The 12784-nt window shown below is 39.0% G+C and overlaps 1 protein-coding gene across 10 annotated transcripts in view; it reads left to right on the top strand.

The window, feature by feature from the left end:
- ADAMTS6 (ADAM metallopeptidase with thrombospondin type 1 motif 6) overlaps positions 1–12784 on the top strand; it is a 176860-nt gene that overhangs the window by 19508 nt on the left and 144568 nt on the right. For 8 of the 10 annotated variants that reach the window (XR_006416234.1, XR_006416233.1, XM_044445771.1 and 5 more), the window contains one exon: positions 10670–10838. Coding sequence is in view for 8 of the 10 variants with exons in the window: in XM_044445771.1 (XP_044301706.1) it covers positions 10670–10838 (169 nt within the window). In the remaining 2 variants the exon portion in view is untranslated. Of the gene's footprint in view, positions 1–9894; positions 10044–10669; positions 10839–12784 lie in introns of all 10 variants that reach the window. The other 2 variants (XM_044445773.1, XM_044445772.1) reach the window with 2 other exon arrangements.

Raw genomic sequence — 12784 nt, 5'->3', positions numbered from 1 at the left:
AAAAAACAAATCCTTGTTACAATATCAGTGTTGTTAAATCATTGTAAAAGGTGTTCAGTCCAAGCATAAGAAGTGTTTTGTGTAAGCAGGCCACTTGTTGATGGGACACTGGTTATTTCAACAGTAAGTCTTATATGGAAAAAGTCTTGTACAGTTGTACTATAATTCAAGCCTAAAAATAACTATAGCGTAGTCAGTTACAAAATGATAAAAGAGCACACCATGTTTGGAAAGCAAGACACTACTCATTATTGTAGTAAACCTTAAAAGTATATAATCCACAATATGTGGAGACAGTTTTACTGTGCCACAGAAAGATGCCAGCCATGAGATCTTCAGAAATAGGATTATTGATCAGAATTCCTTGGTGTTGGAAAATGGCCAGTTTCTGTATTGAATGGGCTTTTGTTCCCATGTTAAAAGCTATACGGTATCTTTTCTGAAGACAGTGCTTGCCACCAATTTTGTGAAATGTTTTACAACCCTTACAGTTTTATGAAAATCTCAAGGCCTGTGGCACTCATGGGCCTGGATTATCTGCTGTAGGTAGGTTTGGAAGGGAAGAGAAGATGCACGATTTTCTTCCTGGTCCTACAGTGCAGTCCTATCTGTGGTAAGATCTAGAGAGTTCATAAACAAGGCTTGTACTAGCCAAATGGAACAGCAGTTTTTTTGTTTTTTTTTAATTAACGGATTCTTCTGCCACATTGCAAACTGCTTTTGAACTGGGATAGAACAAGAATGATGTAGATAATTGTACATTAGACAAGGACAGAGAAGATGTAGTTCAAACCTCTTCTCATGATAAAGCTTAGTGAGTAGCACTGGACAAATCATGTTCATCATTCAATCAGGTTGAAACACCACTGTCTGTAGCAGAGAGTGGGCTCTGGCTGGATTAATTTATAGCTGGCTGTAAATCAGCACAGATGGATATTTTGCTCATCCTGTTGCTTTTAAAGGAGACCCTATGCTGTACCTTCTGTTTGGACTTTTGATGCTTGTATTTGATCCTCCTTCTTTCCAAGGGGTGAATTCCTGGCTCTGCTTCTTGCCCTTGTGGAAGTCCTGGAGGAGCTGAATGGGGCTCAGGATGCTCTTCCAATGTAAGACTATTAGCTGCAGCATCAACTGGCTGTAGTTAGGGTCTGCTATGCCACCTCTCCTACTCTTCTTCCTTTAATGAATCCTCCTCCAGGTAGGGCATGATACACTGAATCACAGAGAAGTCTCCTAGTATAAATAATAAAAAGAATTATAATTGTACCACTCCTCTGTCTTTTACTCCATAATGGAGCTTTTTGAAGAAACAAAAAGTTGGAAGAAGAGGTGGGAAAATACAAGGGTTAGAAATGGAAAACAGCTCACTTCACATTACCGCTGCAGCTTAAACAAGCCACAGTGGCTTGTTTTAACCATGGCATATGCCAGTACTTGCCAGGCACTATTTGCCTAATTACCCACCCAGACATGGCTTGTCATGTTGTCATACCTAGGTGGCATAGCTTATTTGAGGAGGAAAGGCATGTGTTATTGGAAGATTGTTTCCTCTTCGAATAAACCATGTGGCCTGGGTTGGAATAACAAACCAGTCACACCCAGCCAGGTGATTAGGCAAACAGTGCTCAGCATTCAATGGAGCATGACACAGCTTAAAGAAACCACTGGTACTTATTTAGTCTGTAGTGATCATATGAGCTAGACTGATGTCTGAATTGCCATAAAATTCTGTGGAGGATACAGACCAATTACAAAATAACCACTTCATTTGGAAGCACTCTAACTCACAATGTTCTAAAGCCTTATTCACACTAAATGTTCATTATGACATACTATCATAGTTTCTGACAGCTGCCTCATACAGTAAAACACCTTTTAGGTGCTATGTTGCAATCCATATGAGCCCTTACTGTGCATGTTTTACTTCTATAAGCCATTTCTGTAAGTAGATTTCAGCAGTGTAAAGAATCACATGTCAAGCAGCTGCCCCGAAATAGCTTCTTGTACACCAAAGCTACTACACAGTTGCAGTCGCTCTTAATTTCTGCTTTTCCTTTATATGTCCTGAGCAGAAGGTCTTCCTAATGACTTTTAGATATTTTTGTATTTTGACCAATTGTTTTACCTTGAATACACATTGTTACCCACCTTGGGTTTTGTAAGAAGTTGAGGTGGATTCACATTTCAAAAACAGTAATGAATAAATACAAGCAGTTTCCACAAAGCAGCCATTTTGTGTGGAAAAACCTCAATGCTTATGGTTTAGAAAACTGTACTTCATTCTGTTTCAGATTGCAGTTAGTTGGAATATATTATCAGAACACCTTATCGGTTAAGTCATCACAGCTCTTTCCAACTACATGTTAGTTTTGGACACAAGCATTTTTCTGTAGCCTGTAGCCTGTAGCCTGAATATGAATAGCCCTACTTGTGTCACTGACATGTCTGCAAGATAAGAGAGATTTATTACAATTACTATTTCATACTGCATGTTGTGAAACTCACTACATTGTAGTTCATATTCACCAGACATTTCTTCAGATTTCATTGTGTTGCTAGTCACAGAAAGTCCCAGTATGTTCAGTTTCAACGCTTTCCTGTTTTGTACTACTTTTGGTTTATAATACTTAATTATCCTGACAGGATTTTAAAAAAAGTTCACAGTAGATACAGGAGAGTTTTTTTGAGGATGACATTTGATAAAAATGTAGAAATATGTGTGTTTTTCTATTTCCCTCCTTTCATGCATTCCCAACATACTGTTTGGAGCCAAACAGGACACGTTCTGCCATTCACTTACAAGTTCGACATACCCCACTGCACAATACTAATATATTTATTTTTCTCAAGGAGCATGAATATCTCCTTTATTAGAATTAGTATATTCTTTGTGGATATGCTGGGCCCAAAAACTGGAGGATGAAGAGGACATGAGGGAAGAGCTATAGCTGGGAAAAGCCTTCATTTTTGACAGGACCCCAGCCTCTCCCCGAATAACCTATCATGCTTGTGGGTTGCACACTTCCATGCTGACAGCAATGATTAGCAGCAGCAGAGAGCAGCAACATGCAAGTGTGAGCCATGAGCAGGCCTGGCTGAGAATTCAGCTTGAAGGGAAACAAATGCCTTTCAGCCTTGGGGCCCAAAGGGGAAAGGAATTGGATTGTGCATCCTCTAGCCAAACACTTAAAGGATACTTTGAGCTACCAGAGGGATTTCCCTAAACAGCTTAAGTACCCAAGAGGAAATCAGCCTCTGAGCCAGAATTTCCCCAGCTCTCTAGACACACCTCACTTCAGCCTAGCCCTGGATTCTGTGATAACTTCAGAAACTGAAGCGGGGAGAGCACGAGCTCCTTGCCCTCTTGCATGATCGTTCAGAGACCTTATTTCCATATTTATTACTGAGCTGAAGCCAGTCATCCATGCTTACTTAGAGACTGAATAGTGAAAGGAGCATGCTGACACAAAGCTGTCATGGGGGCTCAACAGTTGCTGCTGCAGCCCTTTGGCTTGAGTGCAGAAACGTCTAGCTTGAGCAGAGAGGATGTGTGGGCCCTGCTGGAATGGGTTACACGCCTCACCTCTGCAGCCTCTCTGTTGTTGGGGTTAGTGCAATCATTATCTTCACTGTGCAGCAACTAATTGTTCTATACAGCAGCTTATGTTATACAGACATGAGAGCCTTTTTTGGAGCAGAGTCAAGCCAAGAGTAGAATGTGGTGGTTCCAAGTGAGAGGGGGAGGGCTGAGCATTCAAAAACTACAACTGCCATTCTGTGAAGGTACAAAAAGGTTATTAATCTCTGAGATTAATTTACTAGTCTTCTTTCCCTGCTGTAGTTTCTTTAAGCAGTGAACAAGGGGGGAGGGATACTGAGTGTTGAGAAGTTATTTTACCTTACATAGGAAAGGGAGAAAATTGCCCATTTGAGGAGAAGTATGCAATGATTTCTAAAAGAAAAGAATAAAGTACAGTGTTTCATTTTCTTTCCTTGATATGTAGAAGCAGCCCTGTGACAGATGCTGGAAATACTTTCTCTCAAACTGATTTGAATAATGAACTTTAAAAATACCATAGGATTGGAAATTTGCTTTATAATGTTGTCAGGGACTCTAACCCTGACTGGCCTAAAGAGTCATTTGTTTAAGTGCAGGAGAGGACAAACTACTAGCAAGATTCAAAAAACCAAAAAGCTCTTTATACTGAAGTGTACACCCAACAATACAGAGCAGCTCGCTCCTCCTTCATAAGAGAACAAAATCTGCTATTAACAATCCAAATATTTTTACACCTTTAAAAGAAAACTCGACCATTGGTCATTTAGGCCTGTTCATCCTCACATTGATCCCACCATCTGTGTGTTGTTAGCTAGAGAAAGTAGGCCACATTCCACACTTAACAGTGGATAGTTAAGCAGATAGTTAGGTGCCAACAGTTCTCAGTATTATCACAATTAAGGATGCTGTTTCAACTGAATACTTTCTGCTTCACTAGCATTACATTCATACCCACAAAAAATTGAATTTCTGTACAACTTGAGGGGCACTCTTCGGGTCAAGGCCCCAGCATTGTTACAAAGAGTTGAAACACAGGGAATCAGAAATTTATATTAATGTCAGGACCCCATATAAGGAAGGCCTTAAAAAGCTGACAGAGAGTTCTGTAAAAAGAACTCTCTTTTTAGAACTCTGTTTGAAGGCTATTGATATGCTATACAAATCTCTGAAATGATCTTGTAAAGTCATTGATTAAAAAAGAATGATACCTTCTTATGCCTTGATGTGGCATAAGTCCAATCACAAAGTAATGGGAAAAGAAGGGGTATTCTAACTGTCTGCTGCTCAAATAATCATATCAATTTTAAAATTCAAGACCTAGCTCTGGCATAAGAGTGAAAGATGAACAATAGTGCCATTTTCAAAGTGTTTACCTAGACATAAGGCACCCTGAGTGCACTGGGGCTTTCCTTCATGTAAATATGCATAGTGTTGTAAGCTCACCCTTTATTTTTACTTTGTGCATGGAGAATCAGAAATTTTATATCAATGGCGTAATGAATACCATAATGTGAGATTTAAGCTGCTGGGATAAAGGCAACAGTAACTGTTCTCACTGTTGTTGCTGGGCCTCAGCATTGTTTGTTTGTTTGTTTATTTATTTATTTATTAAGACATTTTTATGCCGCCCCATTCGCCGAAGCCTCGGGGCGGCTTACAACACATAAATAAAAATTTAAAATATATATATTAGAATAGTAATAATAATTTAATACACACACACACACACACACACACACACACACAATATAATACAATATACAATATAAAATAAGCCGCCCTGGCCAGATAAAATTCAATAGTATTAACATTTAAATAGTGGTTTTGTCCATCTGCTTGGTAGTGCTGAGGTTATAACGCTAGTTTACAGGTGGGTCTCGTTCTCATGAGCTTGTTCCCATTATTGCTAATGTAGTACTGGGCAAATTCATCAGTTTGCATAGTGGGGTAGTGCAACTTCCATGGAGATCATTGGTTCAGACTGTTTTGGAGACAGATGTATATTTGCTATAACAGTGTATTATGGTAAACTGCATTTACAGGCATGCAAGACAATTCTAAAAGCTAGTCAAATTAAAACCAGTAAAAAAGGAGAACTTTCGAATAGGTTTGAGGCCTGTTAAGACTAAAGCTGACATACTCGAAAGTAAATTCTTTTGACATTTACAAGTAAATGATATTAAGGTTGCAATTAGATTTCAAAAGAAACTTGTGATTATAAAATCAGAATGAAATCACATTTATTTTCTAACCCTGTAAGCTGCTGAGCTGGCAGATGAATGCAGGAATGGCCAACCTATTCAACATCTCAGAATTGTTTGTCAGAAAGAAGTTTACACAATATGAGTACGTAATGCTAAGCGATGCTGTGTGGTTACTCCATGGCATGGTATCTTACCTTGTGCCCTGGGTCACACATCTGCATGGTTTCCATGCTTCTCTATCATCTCTCCAAATGGCCACAAATATCCCATTAGCCCCTATGGCACAGAATCATATAATGATAATTGATTATCCTAGGGTGCACCACTCCTACTTATGCTACCTGCATCTTGTTTATTAACCTGTATGCTCCCCTGAGTGAGGCCTGTGTAGTCTGCCTTTTTTGAAGGGGAGTTTTGGTTTTTTCTACTGCTTAGCAAAGCAGTTGCCTACTCACTAGAGTAACGTTGTTGCTCTAGAGGAGCACTGCAGGAGAACTTCCAAACCACTATCGCACACTATGCCAATATACAAGCACACATACACGTTCATGCATGCACACACCTGTATACCCTCCCTCCCTCCCTGCACATGTGTCCACACACACACACACACCAATCTCAGGATCTGTGCCCCCCTGCATCCAGGTGCACAGAAGGTGCACAGCATGGCTTCCCATGCCAGGGAGCGAATCCTACCAGACAGAATTTCCCAAGGGTGCTTGTGTGGACATCTGCCTGATGACACTCTTAGTCCCACAGCTGGCAGTGGGAGTACAGGAGGGCTTGAGGGGAGTTCCAGGGATTTTTGGGAACAAGTGGGGCAAAGGGAAAGAGACAGAGAGGGAGACATAGGCTTCTCTAGGTGAGCACCCTGTTGGCAATGCTGGACGCAGCCTGTGTGTTCCTCTTGTGTAGGGCAACTTTCACAAGAGGACAACTCTGGCTCTAAGAACAGAGCAGAGGCACTGCAGTGTCAAGCATGCCTGTCTGCAATGTGGTTGCTGCTGGAGGCCGTGCAGTGCAGTGCCCTTCTACTGCCAAGATTTCAGAGCTGTGGCTGGGCATTGGGAAGGCAGCACCTGAACAGAGGGAATTGGCAACACAAGGCAGCCAATCAGACTGCAACTGCCTCAGGAACAGGACAGCAAAAAACAAAATTGCATGCTGGAGCACCTGCAGCAGCTGTGGCTGCTCTTTCTGTCAAACACTACGGCAGAAATGTAGAAACTGCAGAGAAATATTGTAACTGGGGCCACACATAACAACAAACCATGGTGAAGTGCAGAAATCTTACAAAAATATTATTTCTCTGCACTTCGCGATGGATGCTGAATTCAAACATAATGACAAGTCATGCTTGTGCAGTCTCCAGCATGGCTTGTTATATGTGAATTCAGAGGGTTTATTCCTCTTGTAATACTGTATAGATTAGAGTTTAAATTCACCACACATGAAAGCAATAATTTAAGAACATGCATTTTAAAATTAGATGAGAAAAAGTTATTAGACACAGGCTGATTGTAGCCCCCTTAGGAGTTAATGGCAGAGGCCTTAAGCAGATGAGGGAGAAAAAAAGACTTTAGGTTTTCTTGCTCATTTATTAGAGATTAATCAGTAGACTTTAATCCAACAGACTTTTCTTTAGCTACTGCACTTGAGATGCTTCTGTATCCATTTGGAGCTGCAGTAGCAGTTATCATGCTGAAGGATAATAGGTTTTTTTCCCCAAACAAGTTTCAGAATGTAACTTTCTATTCAAGAATGATTCCTCTTTCTCTGCCTTCAAAACTAAGTCTCCTCATTGCTACCGCATCCCCAGTTCTGCCATCAATTTTGATCTTTTCTCCGTGCTGGCATCAGAGTACTACTGACCATTACGCCTTGTCAGTCATTCAACAAAACTATAGAATTCCATGCTTTCTCAGGTTTTGTGCTGAACAATTGAGCTGCTCTGATTCCTGGATTATGCATTTCTTGCATCTAAGCTTGAGGAACTCCTTCAAAAGGAGGAAGTCATGACAACAATTCAGCAGAACTGTTTTATAGTTCTTAGAACACAAGGGAGGGTGTGTCTGTCCAGTTCCCGACTTCTGCCATGTGAACTAATAAATGTTTGTGATCAAAAATTCTAAATACTTTAATTCGAAGAAATTCCCTTTTTCCTTTAATGCCTATGTTTCTTTCACCATTTCATAGAGGTACCATTGGTTACTTTGAAACATGCCCTACCAAAAAGAGTCCCAACTACAAGGTTTGTTTAAAGGACATGACTGAGATTGCTGTGTACATCCACCTTGTAGTAGATGTATTCATCATACAACTGTAGCACATAAGAGAATATGATCATTTCTTTGTAAAATTCCTAGGACTATTATCCATTTGGAGACATCTCACCGCACTCCCACACAGTTCAACACTTTTATTGGTGCTGACATCCTCTTGGTTCTACTGATCAGTCAAGCTCCAACTGCTATCAGGCTTCTTTCATCACCATACTTTAGATCAACCTTTGCAACCTGGCACCCTCCAAATGTTGTGGACATCAACTCCTATCAGCCCATCCTCAATAATACTAGGGGGCACCAAGCTGGGGATGTTGCTTTGAATTAACAGCTATTCATATTTCTTCAGAAGTTGAAAAATGATTGTGTGCTCGTGCACAACTGAAGATTTATTTTTCCCCCCAACTGCAGCTTGGGATGTCCCCCCTGTTTCAATCCCCTCTGTCCAAGATTCCAAGTCCTCTGGTTTCTTATCTCTTCACTGATGATTGAGACCTTGTAATACAATGTTTGACACACTCCTCTGGCCCTTGGAGGTAAATGTCCTCTTAACCAAGTTCAGTGCCTTGAACTTTAGCCAGACTGAACTGTTTTTCCAGGGGTTGTCAGCCTAGAGCCTGTAGAATGCATCAGAGGCAAACCCAAATAACCCTTCTTCAGGGGCTTTGTTATTTCTTTGAAAAACTTCACTGTGCAGATTACAATTGGCATGGCATTCATAAAGTTTTATCACAACACACATAATTATTTGTCTTTTCTGTTGTATAGTTTAGTAACAAGCATTAGTAGTAGACTTTAAGATGACTTATCTCACAGCTGTTTCTAGGGATAAACTACCTGGTTGGATTTCCTTAACTGATTCAAGCATTTTCTTCATGAACTGTTCCTCCATTTTGGGTGGTAGCCAGATATTGACTTTTTTTACAGCAGATGATGCCAAATATCCCTAGTTTTCTGCTAGCATTTGCAGCAATCTTGTTTTTTCAATTCAGAAAGTTGTTTGATTTGCCTCCATTCCAACTGATTTCTAAGATTCCCCCCCCTGCCCCCCGCTATTTCCCCTTCCTTTTCAGAGACCATGTTTATTCAGGCATCTTATACTAGATTGCGTCTCCCAGTCAAGAACTGGGATCTCTGTTCTCCTCAGAGTGATTCCTTCTTCTCCTGTGCTGACAAAGGAGTACTTAGTGGATGTACTTCCACTTCCAAGTGAACCCTTTCACCTGGAAGTATACACAGCCGAATGCCTATGAATTTTTCTCTACAGCAACTCAGACACATCTTCATAAAGTCTTATTTTGGACTACCAGTTTATCTCAAGGAAAATAGACTCTTGGCTACTTTTTGAAACTCCCCCCACCCCGTTACTGGCAATGCTGTAGCACAGGAGGTATTGATAATCAGCACTGACCTTTCACTTACCTGCATTTTTTCCCTAGTAGACAAAGGTCATTATTATGCAATTACACAAGAGGGTAGAGCCAAGATTTGCCTTTCAGGGTAGAATGCTCACAGAAGATGCCTCCACCTGATTTTGGGTAACCTCACACCATGCATCTCAGCTCACTCCATTCAACAAAGACCCTGATTGTCCGTTTAGCAGCTAAAGGGACCACCATGGGGAGGAGTGGGACAGGAATTCTACTTCCACCAGCTCAGTTGTATATATTAAACTAAAACCAACTCAAGATATTCTGTACAGTTACACAATATGTACTTCTTTGCTACAGTAGGAATTTGTACTGAAATCAAAACCTTATTGTGTGGGTTGTCTGTTATTTATGCCTTCTGTGACTGTCAGTGGATGGAATGAAGTGGGATGGCACTGATTCCATCTTCTTGTCCACAGCATGGGAATCTACTGCTTATGGGCAAGTTGAGTTGGACAGCACTTCTAATGCTCCAGAGATTTTTGGAAGGTCCTGCCTGTGATATACTCAAGTATATTCACATGTGTGTGATTACACAGAATATCCACTCAAAGAGTAGCAGTTACAGGCAAATATTTTTGTTTACTAAAATAGCAAGTGTTTCTTAGTATTGTAAATTATCAGTAGCAATTGATCAATTATAACCTTGTAATTTAAAACTGTCAGTGTATTATGTGATATTAAACAATATATGCCATAAAACATCTGTGTGCTTATTGACTAAAATGTATATTTGAAACTGCTTTATTCAGAAATAATGTGTTAAACATGTATTTCCTTTTTTGTTTTTATCATTCTAAATAATTTGCCATTGCAACTATACAAAACCAGCATGCCTGGAAAAAATATTATCTTGAGAATATATATCTTTGGATGTTACTTGTACATGAAATAGGAATGCTGTCAGGGGTTGCATATTTTCCCTGAAGGAAACGCACAAACTTTATCAGGACTTTCTCCTTTATTGACATAAATATAAATCTAGGAAGCACATCTTATTTGTGCATTATGTTAATAACTAAAGCCTCTTTATGACATGCTTTTGTTTTCATTTTTATAATTTTGAAAGAGACTTGCCTTTACTTAAATAAGTGGAATCCATTTAACTGAGCTAGGGACTGAAGTATTCTGTCTGTCTGTGTGTTATACTTTTATGATGGACAACTTCCATTCTTGTTCTCTTTTTCCCTTTAGCATGGTGTTATTGCTACGGAAGATGAAGAGTATTTTATTGAGCCTCTAAGAAATGCAACTGAAAATTTCAATAATTTCAGTTATGAAAGTGGTCATCCTCATGTCATTTACAAAAAGTCTGCCATGTATCATCAGCTCTTCTATGACCATACTCATTGTGGTGTCTCAGGTATTACTTACAATAAGTAATAATCTTATTCCTTTATAATAAAAAATACCTATGCTATGCCTATTTCCATTCAAAGGAAAATAAACCTATGATTTCAATTACAGTAAATTTAATGTTATCAGGTCTCTTTCTGGATCACTCCAGAGAAAGCAATTTTTCATTTTACTGAGCTAAGGTCCAAAATAATTCATTTGAAACAAAATTTGAGTAGCATGCTTTGTGTTGTGCCTGCTGTTTGTACTATAATAGCTAATGTGATATAATATGGAATACAAGTGGGCAGATATGTCAAGCTCTACCGACATTTTTTCAGCATTTCTTTCCTCAAATATAAATACTGAATATTTCTGGGAAGTGAGGCTGCTTCATGTGGATTGGTTTCTTAACTCTGATGTATTCATTTTACTGCCTGCTGCTTCCATGCTGTAGTAAAGGCACACAACATTTTGGCATTAATGTTGGGCTTGGACTCAGAGGCTGCCATGCAGCTATCTGCAGCTACGGGCATGCTTCTGTAAACACACATGAATGCACACATGCATCCCCCCAGCAATCTGTATTAATGTCTTTGGGGGAGGGAGTGGAGAGCACAGGCAGCAGGGAATTTGCTATCAGTTTTTGTGAGGGTGTATAGCATAGCATAGGTCACAAGAATGGCTTTGTTGGACTGCGTGCAGCTACTGGGCCATAGGATGTGTACCTGTGCTGCAGGGGATGCAGCTGGCTCCTAGCAACAGAATAAATTTATTTTTTATTTGTTTGTTTAAAGCTTTTATATACTGTCCAACTGCTAGAGTCTTGGGACGGTCTTACAGTAAAAGCAGCATAAAGTAAAATGAAACACATTATCCAAATAAATAAGGGATCTCATTGGACCAGCAGTGGGAACCAAATGCTAGGTTTTTCCTAGACTAACTTTTAATCAGATACCTGCTCAGAGAAAACTAGGAAATTCACCCAGATGAAAGACTGGGCTGCTAGAAGAAAGATGAAGCACATTTTCCATTGTCTAGTAGCACACTATGTTTCTATACTGGGTGTGGGAAAGAGTGCTTTATCTCCTTCAGAATGCCAAGGGTAAAATTGTTTTATAAAAATACATTATTGTAAAAATTAACTGTTTATAAACATTAGTCAGTGAGCTGATTAGAAATATAATAAAATAAAAAATCACTATAATATTTGATATCTTTCTATTCTTGATATTATTTGTACCTATATGAGAATTTAGTTGTATTTCTGGTTGAACATGAAATTATAAAGCTATGCTTTAAATTTAAGTGTAAAACCATTTGCATTCAGTAGAGAATTCTTCTGTCTTTTGCCATTTTTGAAGTAGAACTATTTTTATCCTGCGTTTGTGACCTGATAAAAATACATTTAAAAATTCAGTCCAATGCATAGGCAAGTCTGTAAAATGTGGATGTCCTAACTTAAATTTCTCAAACACATAACACATCTTTAATTGTGTGGAAGCCTACAGTTCAGTATGGATATGTATTATATTACTGAGTGATAAGCAAATGTGTATATTATTTTTTATTATTATTAGAACATTTCTATGCCGCCCCTTGCCGAAGCCTCGGGGCGGCTTACAACGCAACACAATACAATACAATACAATACAAAAATAACAATATGAAATTAAAATTAATAATATAAAATAAATTATATATATATATATATATATATATATATATATAAACAATATAAAAGAAGTTATAAAAGAAAAGTTTTATAGAAAAGAAAAGAAAAGAAAAGAAAAAAGAAAAGAAGTCGCCCTGGCCAGATAAATAAGTAAATATTGTTAACAATTAAAATGACGTTTAAATAAAAAGGTCTTCACCTGGCGCCGAAAAACAAATAACAATGGCGCCAGGCGGACCTCTCTGGGGAGCACATTCCATAGATTGGGCACCACCGCAGAGAAAGCCCTCCTCCAAGTA

The sequence above is a fragment of the Varanus komodoensis genome, unplaced genomic scaffold, assembly GCF_004798865.1.
Source record: "Varanus komodoensis strain SLA01 unplaced genomic scaffold, ASM479886v1 scaffold5, whole genome shotgun sequence".
NCBI lineage: Eukaryota > Metazoa > Chordata > Lepidosauria > Squamata > Varanidae > Varanus > Varanus komodoensis.
Note: the sequence above shows the minus strand (reverse complement) of the source record. Positions and strands in the feature narration are given on the sequence as shown.